This window comes from Papilio machaon, chromosome 13, assembly GCF_912999745.1.
Source record: "Papilio machaon chromosome 13, ilPapMach1.1, whole genome shotgun sequence".
In the NCBI taxonomy this organism is placed as follows: Eukaryota; Metazoa; Arthropoda; class Insecta; order Lepidoptera; family Papilionidae; genus Papilio; species Papilio machaon.
This window is the reverse complement of record NC_059998.1, coordinates 701,420-725,145: the sequence shown is the minus strand read 5'-3', so window position 1 is coordinate 725,145 and position 23,726 is coordinate 701,420. Positions and strand designations below refer to the sequence as shown.

The window sequence follows — 23,726 nt, the reverse complement described above, 5'->3', positions numbered from 1 at the left end:
TAAAGCCCGAACCCTTTGCAAGTTTTGGGAACTCAATTACGTTTTAATTAAATTTAAATGTAAATCCTTGTCTGTATTAATGAAAGTGCAATTGGCCTTAGTTTGTTTCCTTAGGGATGGGGGAGAGATAGTTATACACAGATGTACTTAAGTCTACTAAATGTTATGTATTCTATTATTTTAACACATACGCGGTGTAAGGGTTGCCAGGTCGCCAAACCTAATAGCCGGACAGACCAGCCAGTTTGGCCGGACATTTGGGTAAAAAGGTTGAACATCCTGTATTATTTAGAATTTTGTCTCAGTATACTGTCGTTTGGGAAATGTAAAAAGCCGGACAATTCGGACTTTTGGCCAGACACGCAATCAAAAAACCTACCTATGTCTTTATCCGGACTCCTGGCAACGCTATTAGGTGTAAACGTGAAATTTCTGTGCTGTCAAAGATTAGAGTAGAGATTCTGAAGTAGCAAAATAATTTCATTGTTAAACTCTTATTTTCTTTGGTTTGTTTTGAACTGTCCGATATTATTAGTGGCAGTATATTTTATGAAGATAAACAAAAGAAAAATACACATTGTAGAATTTTGTTAAGTTATTTGAGAGCTTAGCTAGTACCTATTACTGAAATTTCTATAATTTACAATACAATAATACTGAAATGTGGACAATATCTCAAAAGAAATGTAACTTCCATTTAATTTTCGATACGTACATTTAGAAATAAATCGAATCGCAAATATTGTAGTTTTCTTGGATTTCTATACATGGCTACGAAAGTATACTTAGTTTTATGAATAGGAAAATTATGCGCATTAATTTTAAAGTATAAATAGATTATTATTTACCTATGTCGTGTTCTGTATTACTAACTGAAACACCCGTAATGATACAGAGATAAAACACTATATATAATTCAGTCAACTATTGCTGCTATGCTAATATTATACAAGTAAAGTATTAAATGCGTCGGTGGTTCAGGGGTTAAGCACTTGCAATCTGCAAGTCCTGGGTTCGAATCATGTACCAATGTGTTTTTTGATTTACATATCGAGGGGTGAAAGGCTATTTGTTTTAAGCGATATTTTTTGCGATATTGACTTATATATATATTGAGAATCAGAAAAGTTCCCTGATTCTGAATATTTATATATAAGTCAATATAGCAAAAAATGTCGCTTAAAACAAATAGCCTTTCACCCCTCGATATGTACATTTATCCTACGTTCTTGCGTGATGCAACCTGCACATATCTGAGAAGAAATTCAATGATATATATAGTCAACCCGCACTGAGCCAGTGTGGTTGACTATGGACTAATCACCCTTAAACCTACCCTAGGTTCCGATCCCCTCGGTGGGGACGTATAATGAGCTGATGATGATGAAAGTATCAAATATTATTGAGAGAAAACTTTTGTTATTTTGCTAAAAAAAAATATTGATGTAATTACGAATTTCGTTACAGGATTTTCTACCACTTTACAATTTGTACAGGATTTGCTATTATACATAAAAATTCACTTTATAAATCCAAAACTGTACGACTCGTATTATAATCGCATTTGATAAGAACAATCCAGTTCTCACTGGACATGTATCAATATCGACATTATGGTCGTTGATTACAACTGACAGGGTGCTGGACATTACGTGGTTTGTAAGCGACGACCCGAATCTTTGATCCAGTAACGAGCAGTGGTACTGGTTCAATGCGGAACACACCACTGTTGGCAAACACTGGCAGTTAATAACTGACAATTGAAAATCTACTACAGATAATTTTCTTATAGTCTTTTGTTTTCTTATTTTGCCTTTTATTTACTGTTACGCAATTTTGTTTACATTTTTTTTTCAATGTCAGCGGTGAAGGTCTGGTAATTAAATATCTTGATCGCAAAACAATAAAGTTAGAAGGCGTCTATTTCAGTTAAGAACTAACCCATTCTTTATATAATGAACAATTATCATATTACAAGCTTCGTCTTTTATGTCCTATTTTTTTATAATGCAACAATAATAATACGTAGTTAAACTTTTGTTCAATTGAAACACATTATTTCAATTGAGCCAAAAGTGTATAATTCCGCGGAAACAACCATAATCCCCGCGCGCGCGAGCCGAAACCAATTACGTTCATCCCGGCTCGCGGCAATTGCTGGGTTTAGTTACATCTGCAAACCTTAAGGTTATTGCCCTCGTGATAATTAACCATGATATCTCATAACTAACATTGGCTGTAAAGATCTAGACATTACGAATTAAACGCACACTCCACATGACCGTACTTCAACATTTGTTCATGGGTACAATCGGGTAAGATAGCGGTGTTCCATCTTAAAAGCTACAGTCGTTTGAACGTCTTGTACATATTGAGACGTCGACGCGGAACAATAACCCATAGGATGTAGTTTTTAAATGTGTCTGTACGAAAAAGGGCCGGTTCGTTGTACACGGGTAATTTGTTTTTATTATTATCCCATCGTTGGCGCAACTCACTGCTACCTTTTGGTTATTTGTTAGAGGCGGAGTTTGATTGGTCGCAAGGAACAAAGCAATTTTTCTGGAAGTGGAACACCACGGATTTCCGCAACTGTATTTGATATTCAACTTTCGGCGAATAGTCTTATTTTTGCAGGATCTTTGCCGAACATTGGAGCGTGCTATAAACAGTTCGTACGTATATGTTACAAAAAGAGATAACACATTTTTTATAATTCTGAAAGACGACGGCCTTCGCGACGGCATTCCTCTCCTTACTCGAGATTTCCTCGTTCCTCGCAAACCTCTACTGCGATTTTTTTATACTGCTCTTTTAGGGTTAAGGCAACTTTTGACAGTAGTAAGGCTATTGCTTGTGTTCAAAAATCTTATCTTGAAAGATTTCACATTTCACACTTCATTCACCAACTTGACCTAATTTTTTGATGAAGCCGTAAAAATATCTGTCTACTTTGTAATTAAATTATTATAGTGCAATTGAACTCGAGTGTTTTTTTATCAAGTGGGAACATATTTAAATCAACAGTCGCTTTTGAAATAGAATACCACAAATTATCACATATTTGTAATTAATTTCACATTCTTCTAATTCTAAAAAGAATATTTTATATAATACTAGCTGTCGCCCGCGACTCCGTCCGCGCGCAGTTAAAAAATGGGGTTATGAAAAATAGATGTTGGCCGATTCTCAGACCTACTGAATATGCTCACAAAATTTCATGAGAATCGGTCAAGCCGTTTCGCAGGAGTATGGCAACGAAAACTGTGACACGAGAATTTTATATATTAGATAAAATTGAGACGCTTGATTAACCGTCAGTTTCGGTTGCAATATTTGTGCAAAAGCTTAAATACGGATAGACATGTTTGGAATGCAGAATAACGCAAAGAATAATTGGTTATCAAAACCAACTGTTGATTAAATATTTCCTTTAATCAGTAGTCGCACGTAAGCACGTCAATCTTTATTATATTCCCTTGCTGAAAGGATTTTCTTGTTTGCGTCGTTTACAATTGTGATTACATACGACATCTGTCGGTGCAAATTGGCATCTATTATGCTGGAAACAAAACAATTACTAAACAACGATTTTTTTAATAGTACAAGGGGTTTAATCCTTTCTTCAATTTACATTTTTAGACCAATAACGTGAGTTATGTTGAAACTTTGGTTGAGTGTTCCAAGATACGACAGAGAAGGGTTCTGTATTATAAAAAAATAAATCTTTAAATTCACGACCTAAATCTAACTTTTTAATTGCTCCATTTTAAACTATCATTAAATTTAAGCAGCGTTGCGAATAAATACTGACGTTTGATCCCCAGGTCATAGCATAACGTGACCCTCTGGTTACTTTATCTGGGTTATACTAAAAAAAATTATGCATACGTCTGTTTACCACGTAAGATAATGCCTGATTGTGTCCTATTTACCGCTCCACTAACCGCTCATTCCAATTACACTGTTTTGCATCAAAACGGTCCCATGTAATCACAAACAATGCAAGCTTAATTTGTACCCTATGTCCATGAAAATAAGCGTCAATATTCACTAATTGTTAATAGGGATGTACGGAATAGATGCGGGTTTTATATCGATAGCTATTTAGAAATACGTTTGTCAAATATTTAATTTGTACATTCGGAAACGATACGAATATTTTGACCTAAATAGGCGTAAATCCTTATAAAATTTCTACTGTGGTTCTTTTGAACCCGTTTTCTTGTTTTCATAAGTAAAAAAACACCTACTATTGTATTGTACGAAGCGTACAACTCTAAGAGGAATTAAACGTACACTCGTGCGAATGTTCATATGCGATACCCGACCGGCTTGTCCAAGTAAGTCCTGAGTCGAACTAAAATTATCGAAACCCGGTGATTTTAGTAGCTAATAGACTAACGTAGTACAATGCCCTAGAGGATCGTACAAAGTACGCGACTTCAACATTTCAATCTGTCATCCCCAAATAAAGTTGCTCGCAACCTGTATGTCAAATCGTCGTTAGAAAAGTCGCTGCAATTTTCAAGATGGCGGAATATACATACAGTTGACCGAATAGACGATTCGCGTCGACGATTTAACGTAGTATGTACTCGCGACGCGATTCTCACGATGCATCCATACAATGTTAGTTTTGACGGTATACGTTGCTTTGTGTACGAAGAGCCTAAGCGATCACATAGCTCTAGGTCTTTCGGCCTCATTATACAGTACAGCGGCTTACATTATCATGTTACAAACGTATTAACCTACAACCTCGTGGCCTATTGGTAAGCCTATCCCTCCATTCTGTACAAATTATGTACGATTTCTGAACTAATTAATTATCAAACATTAATAGTACATTTTCACCGAAAAAGCTTCGGCTTTTCTAGAAAAAGCTGAAAGCGATATCTATCTTAACTAGTCTTCTAGATTGAAGAGTGCATTTATTAAAATCTACTAGTCTTCTAGTTATTTTAAAAATAAAACAAAAAAAAGTGGAACCATCTGCAAGCACTTCCTTTCGATTAAAATATTTTTGATCAAAATCGGACCACCAGGGGCTTAGTTTCGCGGTAACACACATAAAAAAAAACAGAATTGATAACCTCCTTTTTGAAGTCGGCTAAAAAAAATAAAAAAAACGTTCATTACTATAACAAAATAGATACTATATTACACATCTGTACCCTGTCAAAGTTGTACACAGGTTTTCTTTTTCCCTCAGTTTTCCAGCCGGTCTGTAATGAAGAAAGGAAAGCTATTGGCCCGGTGTAAAACAGCTCGATTCTTTTGTTCAGCGCTCAACAAAGACTTTTATTACGACGGTTATTTTCACGATCGTTACTTATGTTAGTTAATTTTCGCAACATGATTTTACAAGACGATAAATCCAAAATACCATATTTTAATAATGTAACATTTTTTAAATGAATTAAAATGAGCCTAAGCCTAGACTGAGTGATTACTATGGTTCATGCTAGAAATCATGTAGCGTCATTTTCAGTTTTTGTGCCATTGTATACCTTATTTGAATGGTATAGAGTTTAAATTTATGATACAATTTACATTTTGTACTAGCAGCATGAGCAATTACACTAACAATACTGCAGTTAAATTGCAGGGTATTAGTGAGCGCTAGTTTTCCGTTTGTAGGATTGCAATGTACGTGCGAAGGTGCGGCTTAAAATATCACTCTCTATGGTTTCTGTTGCCCTGGTAGATTGGTGTTTGATTTTCATTCCAGTACTATATATAAAAAATCATACGTACTGTTTGTTGTCTTAGTTTTTTCAAAGTGAACTAATATTCAGACGTATTAGAATATATTATTATTCATCACAAAATTGTTAAAATAGTTCAGTATAGACGTACCATGTAAAAAGGTTTTTCTGAACTTTTTCCACTTAATTCATTATTACCTTAGTTATTGAGGTGCATGTGCGTATAATGTTATAACGCAATGTCCTTGCGTTTGTGACGTTTGTTGTTTAATGCGTCATCAATTCTAGAATTACCTTTCAATTGTTGACGTTTATCTGTTTCGAAGGAATTGAATATTTGGAGGTGAACCACTCACTGACTTATCGATCAACAACTTGTGACGTAAACACTTTAAGATATTTAATTCACAAATAGAACTAACAAGTTTACAAGATCCTTTTGTGCAGACTTACGTGATATCTACGCTAACTAGTTACCGTACTCAGATTACTTAATTTGTCTTAATCCTTAGTGTAGTTTTTATAATGATTTTTCAATGCAAAGATAGAATTTATACTTTGAATTGTGAAATTTCACTGCCAATATAAGTATTAAGTATTCCAAGAGGAAATGCAATATTAAAAGTAATTCTAAATATTGACCGTGAAAAGTCTGTAGAAAAACTAATTGTTCTTATTAGAGTGCCGAGACAAGATGTGGATACCGCGCTTTGTATTCGCAAGTATTGTCTTTGTAACGCCGAATTAGAAAAGAAAAGATTAACATATGCATTTGTCTTTGTAAAATATTGTCTTTATATAGAATAAGGTAATTTGTTTTAAATAATTTTTAGACAGTTGAAAGATTACGACTTTAAAAACTTACTATGCATGATGCATATCTAGCATAGCATAGCATATAGTACATATCTACAATGCATGCATGCGTATTACAATAAAATCACACTTGTAAATATTAATTTGCTTGATACTGATTTTCATGATAGGAGAAAATTAGTAAATGGTCATATTTTTGGATATATAAATAAAATCATATTTGCTGACATTCTCGGAAAATATACGGCAATATTATCAAAATTTTTTGCAAAGTAGAGTTATGAAAATACAAGAGTGAGCTGTTTGAAGTCGCTTAAGTGTCAAGTGTAGACTGAGAGTCCTCTAATGTACGGCTCGTGAACTATCGAAAGAATCATCGACACACTGAAGTGATGCTACATCGACACATAGAAATATTTCAAGTACAAGAATATGTCAAATGTGACTAAAACCTTGCCAATATAACTCACCTGTTTACTCCTTGAAAGCTAGAACACTTTTATAACCAGTCAATGCTAAGACGTTTTGTTCGAATGTACACAAATAAAATTGACAATCTATAGCGATAAAGCTTGGTACGATTTAAAGCGGCTTTGGAATTGGACATTGATTTTCTAATCCAAAATCTCTTCCACTTAGTTACCTTTGTCATATATATTATAGTAATATACTATTTATATATAGTTTACCAGATAGTTATATACAATGCAAACCAGCAACAGTCGCAAAGCAACAAATTGCAATCAATAGCCACTACTTACGTAAGGCCACACTGTAGAGTTCCTATAGTACTAAAGTAAAGCAAAGTATATATTATGGTGAATTGTAAAGTTGAATGAGTAATATGGGGGGCTGGGTAGGGAGTAGACTTCCGCAGACGTTTGGTTACTAATGTGATGCGTCATCACACCAGGGGAGCGCCGCCCTATCCTGATTTTGATTGATTTTCACTCACCCCATTGCATTCCCGGTATTGCTGTGAATAAGGCATTAGAACTACCGTTTTTTTAAATAATGTAAACCTCGAAATGTGTTTTAAAACCGCTTCGAAATGTTACATTTTCAACATGAAATGTTATAAAAATATAATCTACGAAGACTATTTAAAAATTACAAAATTAAATTCATTGTGTCAGCGGAGACTAAAAACTTTGTGCCTCTAAAATGAACCGCTCAAACCCTAATACTATCCCTTATAAAACTTAATAGCTGTCATAAAAAGCTTGGGTTGGGGGACGATAAAATAAAATCCATTTAGAACACTATACTAGCGTTTCATTTAATTCACGTCGGTATAGTGCGTCGCATGCGGCACGCGAGCTGTGAGCCTGCAGTGGGATTAATCACGACCGGACTGAGACACTACGTCGCCAATGCTATGCTACCTGACTACAGGCCATACTTTATTCTAATGCCCTCCCTACACTACATACATCCATGGCTCCTACGCAAATAGTATTAACTCAAAAATTAGATTTTTCAAGAGTGCTATTTTTGGAAAAAAATCTTACGAAAAGTTGTCACGACACTTTTTGCTATAGTAAGTATGTTAACGACGAATGAGCGCTACTTCACCATGGCAACGACGTGACAATATATAACGAAAATTCATAGAAATAAAATGTACTTCTTGTGAAGACTTAAGTTTTTTATTCATAGAATAAACATTGGTTCCTTCACTAATTAATAGAAAGGAACTTCGTTCCATCCGGGTGTCCCTTGACACCTCTCAAGTTTTTTGTGTACTTGATATGGAAGTGTTCTCATGTTAAGAGAGTTCCATTAAAAAGTCCAAAATGAAACTTCATTCAGTGGTAAACTTGTGTCTTCGACGAATGACCATGAATGCAAATATTAAGATATCTTATAGCTATAGACTTATGTAAAATCGTTCATCGTTTGTATGAATATATGAATTTTATTCCACACCAAATATTTCGTATTCATATTACATAAATTGTAGAGATAGGTAGAAGTAAATCAATTTAAAAACCAATCACTTTATGTAAATAGGCAATGGTATTCAATCGCCTTGCATTCAGCGCGGACAATTCACGGGGAGGACTGTAGGGGCGGCACGCTCCCCTCGCTCTAACAACGAGCAGACAGATATATTGTGAATTGTGACTCATCACCTATACAAATACTGAAATACCTTGATATATACATATATTTCTTTATAAGAGAAGGGGGCAAACGAGCAGCGGGAACACCAAGGTGTTCATCGACGCCCATGGACATCTGCAATACCAGAGGAATCGCAGATGCGTTGCCGGCCTTTATTCTCTGAGAAAAATAAACAGAGATAACTATTATCTTAGGAGTATATTTCAAAGGTATTTTCGAGTTATTTTTATGTAGTTGAGAGTGGCTTGCAATAGGTCCATCCAGACAAGACCGTCATTCCGTGCCCGACTTCGTTGTCGCCTCGTGCCAAGTTTCAATGACCCTTTAATTCGGGGACATTGCAAAGCTCTACTAGTGTTTACTAAATCTTTCAGTCCTGCATCAGAATGAAGGGTATCCATATGAAAGCTCTAAAATAAATCAGCCAGACAATCCCTTTGAAACTATTATATCAATAAATGTAGAAATATTTACGTGCGATAAATAAAACGTTAACATTTTCATGAATAGGTAAACAATGCTATATTGTAAAATGAATCGTGTATTCTTTCTTTTTCAGTTGAAATCTAAAAACAACCATTTTTTTTATGCTTTCAAAACAAAATTCGACACAAATACCATTCATCACTTCGTAGTTTTAAATTTTAAATACTTGGTTTCATTATTATTTTACATGATTGTAATTTCATTAACAAAACTGGTTTTTAATATTCGATTATGTATGCAAAATGAATTTATCGTAAAGGTTAATAAAACAACGTGGTCGTCGGCTGCAAATAGCTTACGTAGGCGATTCAACCTTACATTGTAGCCGGTATATAACGATGATATGTGAACCTGCAATGCGCTCACAGTACCAATATACATGTGATTCAAACATTGTTTCCTAAAGTTAAACTGCGAAACAATAGACACAAGTTATTTATGAGAAGTCACCAATCTTTAAAAAAAACTTTATTAGTAACCTGTGTGTTCTTCCAGGCTAATACCTCTATGCCAAATTTTATCGAGATTCATACAGCCGTTCTGGAGATATCTTCAAAGAAACTTCTATCCATCTATCCTAAACATTCGTATCTATATATATAAATGAAAGTCGTGTTAGTTACACTATTTATAACTCAAGAACGGCTGAATCGATTTGACTGAAAATTGGTGGGCAGGTAGCTTAAAACCAGGAAACGGACATAGGATAATTTTTACCCCGTTTTCTATTTTTTATTCCGCGCGGACGGAGTCGCGGGTAAAAGCTAGTTTATAATATTAGTAAGATTTTTTAGTCCCAGAAATTATGTACACGTTTTATTTTCTTCTTATTCATTTAATTATGATTGCTTGAACAAATGATTTTGATTTAAAATTACTTTAGAAACAGTGATAAGCAGTTCTATAAGATATTTTCGTGAAGTACGTTTCACATTTCTAAGGTAAACTTTTAATTAATTCATAAAACTAGGTAATCCTTAATAGAAAGTAACAAAATTTATACGAATCTTATTACAATTACAAAGTATAAACCTCTAAGCGTTAGCAAAAAGCAATAAAATAAAAACAAGTTAAATAAACTATATTCCCGTGAGTACGGAATTATTACCGCGTCGAGGATCAACTTTGTGGACGCCTCGTGAAAGCACAATAAAGTTTTATGCGCAACAAACTTTCTTACCAAAAGTACAATGCGCTTACTAGAATATACTAATGCTTTCCTTTGTATATTAAAATTAAATATCCAACTAATAAAGTCTTAACACAATTTTATATAGTATATAAAATGGCAAACGCGATACCTGAAAAAATTTTGCATTTTCCAAATGCTTTCTAAGTCCAATATTAAATACAATAAGCTAAACTGTAAGCGGACGCGCCAAGCACTGTCTAACTTTTCTAATACGAGACTTTACTAATATCGATCGCATCTCAAGGCCTGAACCGCGAGGTCGGATCTACGTGATTCCAACTTAGATTTAACCTTAGTTAGTCTCACTTAGCAATAGATAGAAATTCTCAAAATCATTCAATCTAGCATAGAGTCATTTCTTCTAGTAAATGTTTAAAATAAATTCCCTGGAGAAGGGAATGCCCTTGAAAACTCAGGTATAACATGTTTTTGTACAATTGTTTAAGCAGTGGAAACTCACAGGAACGTAATACCTGTATCTAGATGTAGCACTACGCTAAAGATCGATACTTGGTTATAAAATATTTTGGACAGTCGCTGCGCTGTTACAAAAGTTTAGAGCGCCCGGAACTAGAGCTGGGTATTACGTCCACCCGTGAAATATGTTAGCAGAGATTGGTGCAATACATCACAAAACTCTATACGTAACTTATGTGCTTCTAAAAAAACATAGAAAATATTAAGTAAAGATAAAATTATTAAGTACAAACTATTCAAATAGATAGAGAAGTTAGTGTGTCTTTGAAAATGTCTTCAACTTTTCTACTAATCTTGCCCTTAAAGGGACCATCCTTGATCATTCATACTTACTTTATTATCTAATATCTACGAGTATTCTTTAATGGAAATGGAAAAATCCGGCTAAACATTTCGATCTCTTGTTGTGTGCATTATAAAATATGCATCGAAACAAATCATACGTTATCATCTTTCACTTATTTGCAAAATAAATATAAAAATTGTGATTTTTTATTTACAAAATATGTTTTACTCGTGTTCCTTTGATAATCACAAACCGTAAAATTTAGTTATTGTGATTCTGTAAAGTTAATAATTTTAAGTTAATGTTGTACATTATTTTAGTACAGTATTTCTATTCTTGTCTCTAACAATATTCTGATATACGATTAATTTTCTTAAACATTACGCAAGAGTAATTTTCAGACTTATAACGTTTTCCATTGCGTCCCCTGGTTACAACTTGATTAATTTTAAAGAGCAATGTGTTTCTACAGTTGGAATTTAATTTTTCGGAGTATCATAAAGGTGCAGCCAGACGAGTAGTGATGATTAAGTTTGTTTCAGATGGACGGTGGTTTGCTCCTGAGGCAGGTGGGTGTAGATGACGAAGGTCTATACGAGTGCGGCGTTGAGAACGAGACGGCGTATGTCGACAGAGTCAATCTCACAGTCAGAAGTTTGTATTAATCTATCGACTAATTACATTCTAGACGCACCATGCTTTTTACCGATTTAGGAATTTATTTGTTCTAATTATTTAAAACTAGCTGTCATAAAAAAAAAACTTTATAAGTAGCCTATGTATTCTTCCAGACTATGTATTATATCTGTGCCAAATTTCATCAAGATCCGTTGAGCCGTTCCGAAGATATTTTCAAACAAACATCCATACATCCATCCATACTACTGAAATTTAATAAAACAATGAACAAATCACAAACACTATTTGTATTGTTTATGCTGTTAACAAATGAACAAGATTTAATAATGTTATTTTTCCACCACGACTCATCTGATTACGCGACATACACAAAGATAAACAGCAATAATTACAGTACTAAAAAAAATCTGCAATAAAATTACTAGACTGCATAATTGAAGTAGCAGTTTACAACTTAATTACGTTCAGTATTATCTAAATTATGGTTAACGATCGTAGTTAACTTCGCCGTTTAACTGGTGCTCGGCACGTTTTGAAATCGACTCGTTTTCGGCAAATTTACAACTTTTTGTCGCATTATGATAATCCAAACACGAAATTCACTTAAAAATATTCACTTGTTAAAAGGTTTCCTAAGCTTGTTTTAAACGGTTCATCATTTCCACGCAGTTACCGTGGACTTCAACTGCTGACAACTAGACAAAAACTCTTATCTATTTTTTTATAACCTCTGAGATGATGACAATTTTGTATTAGTGTTTGGATAATAAATACCCACGTTTAGTATGCCTTGTTTGAATTCTCGTCTTCAAAAGTTCAATTTCAGTTCATCTTGTCATTTATATCTGTCATCTACTTAAGCACTAAACAAAACATCATAAAATTGTAAACACACCAGTTGTATAATCTTCTGTATTCCATTTTGTTAAATACACTATTTATAATAAATTACAAGTGCACAATCAAATTTTTTGTTAAAACGATCGTATCACACATCTTGAGCTACACTTCGCGCCTAAATGTGACGTTGTTGCTTTTTTATATATTTTTTCAATTTGATTAGGTGAAGGTGTTCTCGATGGCCAGTTATTACAAGACATATTAAATACTTAAATAATTATCTTTTTATAAATTACGTGGGTATAAATCACTCTACTTCTAAATAAATAATTAAAATAAAATATTTTATAAATCCTGCGCCTGTTTTGTTAGCGCCATCTGTTGATCTAATTATTAACTGACCACCTGGTACGGAAAATAACAGTCAGAGGTATTAACTACTAGTATTTGCTATCAAAAATGTATATGCAAGTAGTAGTATAATAGTTGTATGAACTAGACATTGTCACCAAGGCCGTAGCAGCATCCGTCGCAGAAGACGGGTCACATGGCGTAGCCGGGTAATGACGCCCATTATCCATCGTCCATTCACGCTAGACACCAGCTAGCAATACAATCTATCACATTTATGTTGTTAAATCACTGCAGCTTGGGTCTTAGTGCGCTGGTCACCATGACTACGACTATTTCAATAATGACAGTCTGTAAAGTAAGGTGACATTGTAGAGCGTTACCTAACGCTGTTTGATGTCGTATGTTACTAATATGTATATAGGAGCTAAATACATAAGGTTAGATACAATAGTGTACACAGTTTATTTACTGCTCAGCCTAATTATATTCTTTATGTATTACTATACATTATGTTTCAAGACTAAAAACTGCAAGTGTTATTATTATAAATATTACACAAATTCTCTCGTAAATTCCGGGTAGTTAACTTCATCTCAGGTACGGCAGATCGATATAGCGAAGCCCAGAATAGGTGTGCTCTAAGAAGAGTTCGTATAACGTAAAGTTTAAGTTAAGATATATAGAGATATTCAAATTAATATTAATTAATAATGGAAAGATTTCGTGTAATTAAGAGAGCAATTTCATCAGTCGATAACTTATTCGTTAAACAGCATGCGGAGAGTCCCCGCATACGGGCTAACGACTAATGTAAAGGGGTTCTTGCAAAATCGTTATCTTAATTTAACAGGTAGAGAATACATATCATGATCGTCAATTTGTTTGTTTATACAAATATATGCCTGTAATAAAAGAGGAAAAATATTTGAAACACATATTAATCTGTTATCTCGTCCTTCTAATAAAAACCAAGATTTCACCATTAGCCTGCAATTGGTTTTGAATCCGGGTCTTCAGAAAATTATCTTTTGGTCAGCTGAGTACTACTCATGCATTTTCATTATGTGTCCCTATGGGGCGATGTACTCAATTGAAATTGCCAGTAAGCGTGGGTCAATAGAAATTTGTCCAGCATAAACAAATTAATTCATGTTAGGTTTACCATGTAATGCAATGGCGGAGGACAATACAGTCAATAGCGGTCTAGATTTAGTGTTGTTTTATATTTAGTAAAGGCTTGTAGTGTGATTTTTCTACTACTGATGATTTAAAATCCTCCACTCTATTTAAAAGTCGCCATAAAATACCATGTAATTCAGGACATCGCAAATAATTGGTCAAACTAGTCCACTAAATATCCAGTCTGTTGACCCAACTGTTTATATTAGGCGGGGTTTCTATTGACATAGTCTGCGGGCACTAAATGCTTTTTATTAAATTACTTGGCTGTCGCCAGGGTAAAGGCATTTGCGATCGTAATAAAGGAGAATTAATCAATTATATTCGCCTTTAAATTTTGATTGTTTACCATATTTTTGATTAAATCGTGGTTCACTTATCGATATTGCATCCCGTTCTCGATCGAATAATATTATTTTTTTACTCAAAACCGTAAAATACTGTACCAAATATATTTCAGTACTAATACCGCTATCCAAGTGTTTTAGTGGTCAAAAGGAATCTGAAGTCTCTGAAACTAGTGCAAATTTAAAATGAGAAATATTCCCTAACAGACAGTGTAAGTGAAAACTAAACGATTGACAATGAGTTTCTGTTTTGTTAAAGATAATGATAGGGTCATTCCTTATCCCGATATATTTTATACAGAGATTTTGGTCTCAGAAACCCACAGTAAGTGCAGCAATAAATGTAATAAAAGTATTTATTCGTGCAGCGGAACCCCCTCCATTGGTGAATGTAACGGTTCACGCGTCCACCATCCTGGCGCTGATCCTGTGGAACGTGGCTGGTGACGGCGGACACCCAATTATTGATTTTACGGCGCAGTACCGTTCCGCCGCGCCCGTCAATAACACGCTCGAGCCCTGGCGACCTATCAGTCCTAATCATATCAGTCCTAACTCGGTGAGTAAAACTTCTACATATAGTTAGCCCTTCCACAACAAAGTCAAGAAGGGTCTGTGTGGTGCAGAAACCTTCCAAACCCCACGGCGCTCCCGCTATTTGTCCCGTATAACCTGAGGGTTGATAGGACCATGGGTGATAGTGCTCTTAGAAATATAGGGGTAGCCCTTGCGGCATTATTGCATTTCCCCTTGTTTACTGCACTCCTTTTCCGAATTCTCGGTCCTTTTTATTGGAGAACTATTATATAAAGACCACTTCAGCTGCTATTGTTTAAATTAAACTTAGGTGAACTTCCACATCCATCCTTAGGTTACAATTTTAAAATAACTTTTTTTTTCCTAATATAGAATAACATTTAGTTTATAAGTGATCACTAAAGGATAAGTGTAAAAGGTACGAGAAATAAAAACTGAGCAACAAACTGTGCAGAAAAATTGCGGCAGATGGATTTTAAGGTTGATATATTATTCTATCTTGATTAACTCCATTGTATGATAATAATATGTATTATTACAGCGGCAAGTAGATGTATACCATTTGGAACCTAACGCATCGTACTGGTTCCGAGTGTGGGCGACTAACGCGCTGGGCCCCGGGCCGCCGGTCGAGGTGCTTGCCACCACGCTCTACAGCGACCAGGAAGCGGGTTTGTTAATCTTACTTGTAGATTGAACACAATAAAAAAACACTGGTAATTCATCTTACGTAAGAGTTTATTGATTTAAAACCTTAGAACATACTAGCTGTCGCCTGCAACTCCGTCCGCTCGGAATTTAGAACTTTTGTTCTTCCAGACTATGTTCTACATCTGTACCGAATTTCATCAAGATCCATTGAGCCGTTCCGGAGATAACTTCAAACAAACATCTATCCAAACATTCACATCTATAAATATAAAAGAAAGTCGTGTTAGTTACACTATAACTCAAGATTGGTCGAACTGATTTAGCTGAAAATTGATGGGGAGGTAGCTTAGAACCAGGAAACGGACATAGGATAATTTTTACCCCGTTTTCTATTTTTTATTCCGCGCGGACGGAGTCGCGAGTAAAAGCTAGTTTAAAATATTAGTAATAAAGAAACAAATTAAAAAAAAACGCAAATGAATTAAACAAATTACAACAGTTACAGTTCACATTAGAAATCATAATTCAAATGATTTCAGAGTTATACAAACACTTCCTAGAGGGAGCTGAGAGCTTTGACACGCGCACTTGGCTGGCGGCCGTGTGCGTGGTTATGGGCACGCTGGCAGTGCTCGCCGCCGGCACCTGCGCCGTGCTCTGCCGCGAGTGGCGCCGTCCCGGTGAGCACACGCCCTAGTCTACCCAATACCCACTACCCATAACCCATAACCCAATACCCGACACACATCCACTATCCACTACTAGACTAGCTACCTTGCGCTGTCTCAAACATAATTCATTTTATAGTGCGACAAACTAATCTAGTCCGATGAAAGCGCTGTAATCGTGGTTACTTCTTAGACATGGAAAATTGTCAGGAGGGCGCTAATGAACTATTGTAATGTTTATTCATTCTCACATACACATATTATGTTTGTCTATCTACGGACTATATCATACTATTTACTTTGTTTTGTCTTTACCTTATGCAGTCTTATGGAAGTTATCGTCTGATCGCAACTAGGACTTATTTATCAAGTATCAAGAACATTCGGGTGTACTTGCATTTGTTAAACGTCATATTTTTTTTTTACCTTTTTTTAAAATAGTATCTGGCCCCGAAATTTAGTATTAGAATATTTAAATACTAAAAGACCACAGTTAAATATTATTTTAAATTAAATAGAATATTTTTTTTAGTTACCACTATGAATATTCAATTATTTGCTTGGATTATTTTGTAATTTTAATATGAAATGATATTACTTTAAAAATCTCAGTTAACTTAGTAATAAGAAATTTAAATCTTGCCCGAATTTATATTACGAAAAAATGCTCTCTATATAACATTATCGCTTAGCATTCCTACGATTAATATAAAATAAAAAAGTATGTTCCCAAATAAAAAAAAACATATAGATTATGTATAACATAGACTATATAGCCAAAATGTAGTAGTTTATGGCCTTGGCTTTTATATAAAATATTCATATTTTCTTCAAGTCGGCTTTAAAAATTTTAAATTTCAACTTTAGTATAACTAGAAAAAAGACAGTAGTGAAAAACTGCAATATAGATTATAAAAAAAATAAAACTTTTACTATAGTAGATTAAGCATAAAGGTGTATTTTAATTATATTAGAATTTAGTATGCAAATTGAACGCTAGAAGGTTGCCTTTTTAATTAAAAGTATTTAACATAATATTCTATTCTTAAGTTCTTATTCGTAAAAAATTCTTAACTATTTTAATAATAAATTTTTAATCTATGATAATTGTTCATGGAATTGTCTGTGGTACAAAAATAGTTTAATATAGAAATATTTAGAAAACTGACCACTATGCCTAGGACTATACTTTTCAATACACAATTTTTGTAGTTTGCTTAGATAATAAATTATAAAGTTAAAAAAAAGGTGAAGGAATTTTTTGTGACATAAGTATAGCTTAAAAGATCGATTCTTCAGCTTTCATTTAAAGTAGATTTTAAAAATAGATGTAACGTTTTAAACGCACAAGACTGGACTTTAAAACACGAACAATAACTACAACTATTACGAACAAATATCAAAGAATAATAGGCATTTTATAATTGAACAAAAAAAATTACAAAAACATTTCTTTTAATGCAATTTTTTTCTCAGAAATATCACAAATTATTTTACTCGTTTTTTTTAAACGCCTTCTTCGTGAATAATATAATGTGCAGTTTATTATTTACCTAACTGTGACTTTCCGAGTCCAAAATCTCCGTTCGAAACATATTGCTTTCTCTGTGTCAAAGATAATGACAGGGATGAAGATATGTTTTATACAAAGATTTCGGACTCAGAAACCAACTTTAAGTCTAATAAATAATAGGGTCCAAGTATGTGCCCAAATCTAATCATTAAAAGCAATTAATAAATTTTAGCAATACCAAATATGTACTAATCTTATCTTATGCATTAAACCAAAGTAAATACAGTCAAAATCTGTTATAACGACATCGAAGGGACTACTCATATTGAGTCGTAAAAACCGATAGTTGTAACAACCGGTGACAGGTATTAATAGGAAAGATATGTATATAACATTCAGCCAGGACCTTTGATTTTGGTCAATTTAACCGGTATGTTGTTCTAAACGATGTCGTCATAAACGGTTTTGACTGTATAATAATAATAATATAAAAACAAATAATTTTAATAATTTACTCTTTTAAAAAGTTACCTATAAATTCAATTTTAATTCACTTTGATATTTTACATATATATCTGATATTTTTAACTCACTTTATGCCAAAAAAAAAATTAAAAAAAGAACCAATAAAATAGTGCCAAGGATTTTATTACAATTCAATTACAATATAAACGAAAAAAATAAATAGTTTTTCATAAAAAATAATAAAGCTTTCAAAAAAAAAATGCTTTAACTCTGTCGTAAACGGTGCTGCAATTGTAGTTCTACTTCTTTGTGATATTCTTAAATTTAAAGCACGTACCAAAAATTTTAAAAAAAATTAAATAAAATATTTTATCTAGAAGTTTCCTGACTTTATAAAACACCGTTATTAATTACGTAAGATATTTTAAAGTTGTTTTTATAGGAATAAGATTTATCATAGTTTTTAAGTACAAATAAATTTTAACATATTTGTTTCCGAGAACCTTTGAGGTTAGAATTTGGACATTTATCATTTAGCTTTGTGGAAAAAAGTATAAGTGGTAAAAATTCGTTTTTTTATATAAATAAGCGCTGTTTATTTCATCGTCTTAATATGTATGAAATTAAAAATAATTTTAATGTGGACCAATTGGAATTAATGATATGTCAATTAAATGACTAGATCAAAATGGCCGCACCGCAATACTCGCACTTCAAGAAATACAGCATGTTTTTTTTTTGCTTAGAAAATAACAGCAAATTGAAAAAAATTTAATAAATTAAAATATAGTTTAATGTTTCTTAATAATAAAAGACAATATTTAATGTCAAAATAATTTTCTAAAGTCAATTTTAATTTGTTTTTACTTGTAACGTGCATGTTATTAAATGATGCGTGCTGGAGGTCTAATTTTAGCCCACCTTCTTATCCCACCCTTTTCAAGGAAAAAATGGGAAGAGGAAGTGGATTTGGTGTAGGTGAGGACGCATAGAAGGGGAAATATGCTCTTTCTGTGCGTCCTCTGCTCTGTTGATTAAAGATAGGCAACGCATCTGCAATTGCAGATGTCAATAGGCAGCGGTCGCTTCACTATTTCGGCGAATTTAGGTAGCCGATTGCTCGTTTGCTAGCTATATGTCACATATGGTGGTCATATATGGGACACATACATAATTATAATTATGAATTATTTTTTAGGTGTTCTTAGATTTTTGGTTTAGAATTTTGCATTCAAATAAAAGCTTAATATTTTAGATCGGGATAAATAATTTTTTGGTCAGTATAATATTAAAATTAATAGAAATTAATAATATTGATATATGCTTGGTCTAGAACCTTTATAAAAATAAGTAAATGCAATACATTTAGGGTTAGAATTTCCAATGAAATTTAGGAATAATCTTAACTATTAGGAGAAGTTTTAGCGCTTTGTAGTATACGATATATTCTTGCCAACATCGCTTGTTGATAGTCTTTATACTTGATGATTTTTTCAAATTTATTTCATTTTTTTTTTTGGAATGTTCCATAAAATATTTAAAACCGGTATAAACATACGTAACGTGTGAAATGTTTTTGTAGTTTAAATTGTTAGTTTACATTATTCTTGTAAAAAAACTTGCCATGCCTGAAAATCGCATGTAGTTATCAAGTATTTTTTTTAATATAGAATTATATGGAACTTACTGTAACTTGAATTAAATAAAACTTATAACTAAACAATAATGCATACATTCTTATGATCTAGGACCACTGCTTTACTTGGACCACTTTATAACTAAATACTTAAGCTTTAGAACTTTACAATTTAAAAAAAAAGAAAAAAAGAAACCAAATCGTTGGACAAAAGAGGCGGTATATTATAAAGCGCAATCATGCCGGTGGTCTCGCCACCATGTGTAGGAATTGTGGGGTTTAGTGGGTTTATTTCCCATCCGGAAGAGAATCCCACATCACTACCTCCCCCCCACCGTGGAGCAGGATATACATAAAGCATTCCCCTATTGTTAAAAAAGGCGGTAAATTATTATTTACCATTTTTTTCCATAGACTTCACAAGCATGAACAATAAAGATTCGTAATTTTAATATTTGAAATAACCACTCATTTTTATATTTCATTACTCACTCATTTATTCACTTAATAAATATTAATTATTAACCTCTTAATCGCATTTTTCCCCAGTTATAAAAGTCTACTGTTGCGTCAAATTTAAGCTAAAATTAATAATCTTTAATTTTGGTTTAAAATTAAGACTTAGGTGATAACCAATCTTTATCAATGACGCCACAGACAACATTTATCTAATCTATTGCATTAAGAATTTACACTCGCTTTTAATGTGTATTTTTGAAAAGAAATCCACAAAAGATAATTATAAATTCGTAGTAGTTTTTTATAAACTGCTACCTAAATTGAGATACAAAAACTATCGATTGACATATTGTAAACAAAAGCTTCAATAAAATTAAAAAAAAATCTACATTTTTTGTGGTAAAAGCCGCCTCTGCCAACACCCCTTAAGAACAACCTACCAAAGTTTCATCACAATGTATCCATTGGTTTAGGAACTCAATGGGAACAAACATAAAAAAAACATTGACTTTTATTTAAAAAAAATATATATATGTACATTAAAAGCGAGTATGTAGTCATTTTATCTCCGCATGCTCTTCCCGAAGATAACCTATATTTGATCATTTTTATTCATTCGAATTTTTTTTCTTCTTCCCCTTCTATCGCACTCGCTTGGAACGCACGCTTGGACTGCGGCAACACTAACACACACATACACGGTGACGGTACGTATTTATATATATAGAGTACGAGGAAGATCAAGACATTATAGAATTAGTGCCTAATATTATCCTGAATCCCGGCTTCATGGAAACTGACCCTGTACGTCCGCGGGAAAGCTACGCGGCGTCCATTATCAAATCGACAGAATGCCCCGGTCCTGGCAAACCTAGGCGTGTCTGATTTTCGTCTATACTTAACCTTAGAATATTCTATCTATCCGATCCAGGGTTTTTGTCATGATCGTAATTTAACCTAAGAAAGGGGCTAACTATATCTCAGTTGAAACACAGATCTTGAACAGATAAAAAATGTATTACTTAAAAGCGCCTGTCAAAAAATAATACTTTTGAAAATTCAGTCGTGCATTTTACTATTTCGCTTAAAAATTGCGCAGAGGTAAAATAATAAAGGTTAGACAGTGTATATACTTTTGGCCCAAGGGTAAAGCAGAACATATCAAAAAAGGTACGTAAAAATTATTTTTACAAAAGCATTGGGGCGATAGAATATTCTTTAAGGTTTAAATTTAAGAAAACACGACCGCGTGTTCAATTGTACACCAAATTGTGCTTCTCAAAATGTTTCCATTATAATTTTTATCTGTTATATATATGCCGCTTTCTTTGTAAAATTATAATAACATTCCCAGATATATTTTAGATTCAATTTTAATTTATAGCTTAATTTAGAGCTTGATTATTTCGATGGCAACACTGAATTTAAACTACTTCGTAAATACTTTTTGAGAAAATAATTTGGTAAATAACAATTACTATTAAAAAACAATGAGAGAAATAACTTTTAGATAATTAAGCATTCCATTTTGTAGTGTTGAGGTTGGTACTTTATTCAATCCTGATAAGTTAGAATTTATTAGTTTTTTTTGTTTTGTTGGTATGTAATTTATAATTATAAAACGGATTTTTTTATATGGCAACCTCAATGAGTCCGTTAAAATACGATGTGAGTGATGTGACTCTTCGTTGATGACAAATGTTAATGTTGCTAGCTATTTTAATATGTAGATTTATTAAGTATTTTTTTTTTGCAATATTAGATATATTTTTATATAAAAGATCTCAAATAATTTAAGATAGTCGCGTATGAATATGTTTCCGTTTGCATTGTTATTTGTACTGTGATTTAGTCCACTTATTTCTTTGAATAGTCGTGTAATATGTGGTTCTTGTAAGTTGATTTTAAGAAGTTAAACATCGAGAGACTGTTGGAAATGTGTTAGGCGTTAGGCGCGAAGATATTTAGTACAATGGAAGCTTGTATTTAAAGCGTTTATAGACTAATAAGCTGTTTGTCAGCTCACAATGCTTTTATTAAATAGATCAGACAATATGGTAGTGAATATTTATACGAATGTTATTGATAATGCTCCAACACTAAAGGCAATGATGCAAGTTGGCGAAAAGTACAATCGGAATAATTTGCGGTGCTGATTATTTAAAAAAAATTACGTATATCAATTCGAAAGGCAACGAAAATTATTATTGTAAAATAATGTTTTAATTTTGTAAACATTTTTATTGTCATAAAGTAAAATATATATTTTTTTAATTTTGCTAAATAAAAACTAAAGCACCGCAAATCAGTTCAACGATACCAACATAGTTTATATAGAGTGTGTGAGTATATATTAATTTCGAATAACAGAATTGTTAAATATAGTGTTGTTATCGATGTACATTCCTTTATTTTTGTATACAACGTGTTTGCATATCACGAAAGCCTTAAGTAAAAGTATGTTGATATATAAAAATCTTCCTTCATTCCAATTTCCTTTTCTTTGAACTTGTACGATCCATTTTAAAGAAACACCAAACAAAAACATCTCTCTCTTTTCTACATCTTTGATAAATCTGAGATAATAATTTATTTGGATGTTTCGAGAGTGGGAACAACAAGATTAAGATGTGATCGTGCTAGTTCATACCTAACCTACTGCTCATTGCCTTCCTATGTCACTACCTCTCCTCTTTATATGCTATTTTTGACATTCGAGCCCTACCAAAAACCCTCGTTTTATGAACTATATATTTTACTAACATTTATTTTCTTTTAAAAAAAATTGTATGAACAAAAATGTTTATACTTTGCCTCGAAGGTCTCGTCCGAACTTGTACGCTTTGCTTGTTCGCAAGATGTCTTCTAAATCATTGTGTGCAATTAAATGTCCGTCTCACTTATAAATGTAAAGTGCTATCGTGTCAATTACGTGTATGTGTGTATGTTGCGTTGTCTTCGTGTGCGTGCTTGTTTCGCTCAATTTTCTATGGTGTAAGTACTGCAGAGCATCTATGTATAAAAAATGCATGATTATCTATTGCTTTTTTTTTCTTTTTCGTATCTTGGTGATTTGTTATATGTTTTCGTTGATAAGGTATAATATATTTATTTTTATAAGCATGTTTTATATTTAAAAATCACTAAGCTTGCTCTGTTGACTAAACTAAAACATATTCTTCCACTATCGTATACTCGCTCATCACAAATAACATAAGTAGATAATAAGCCATTTATTTTTGTATGATGTAATTGTTGGAAAATTCAATTGTAGAGTTAGGTCGTTTGTACTAGATATTGTTATTTATGAATGCTGGCAACACTGCTGTTAACTTTACGTACT

The 23,726-nt window shown here is 33.0% G+C and overlaps 1 protein-coding gene across 1 annotated transcript in view; it reads left to right on the top strand.

Annotated features, from left to right (window-relative positions):
- LOC106719340 overlaps nucleotides 1–21,731 on the top strand; it is a 30,654-nt gene extending 8,923 nt beyond the window's left edge. The window contains exons 3-7 of the mRNA XM_045680481.1: nucleotides 11,638–11,749; nucleotides 14,823–15,013; nucleotides 15,533–15,662; nucleotides 16,182–16,322; nucleotides 21,111–21,731. Coding sequence (XP_045536437.1) covers nucleotides 11,638–11,749; nucleotides 14,823–15,013; nucleotides 15,533–15,662; nucleotides 16,182–16,322; nucleotides 21,111–21,268 — 732 coding nt within the window. The 3' untranslated portion in view covers nucleotides 21,269–21,731. The remainder of the gene's footprint in view (nucleotides 1–11,637; nucleotides 11,750–14,822; nucleotides 15,014–15,532; nucleotides 15,663–16,181; nucleotides 16,323–21,110) is intronic.
- The last annotated feature ends 1,995 nt before the right edge of the window (nucleotides 21,732–23,726 follow it).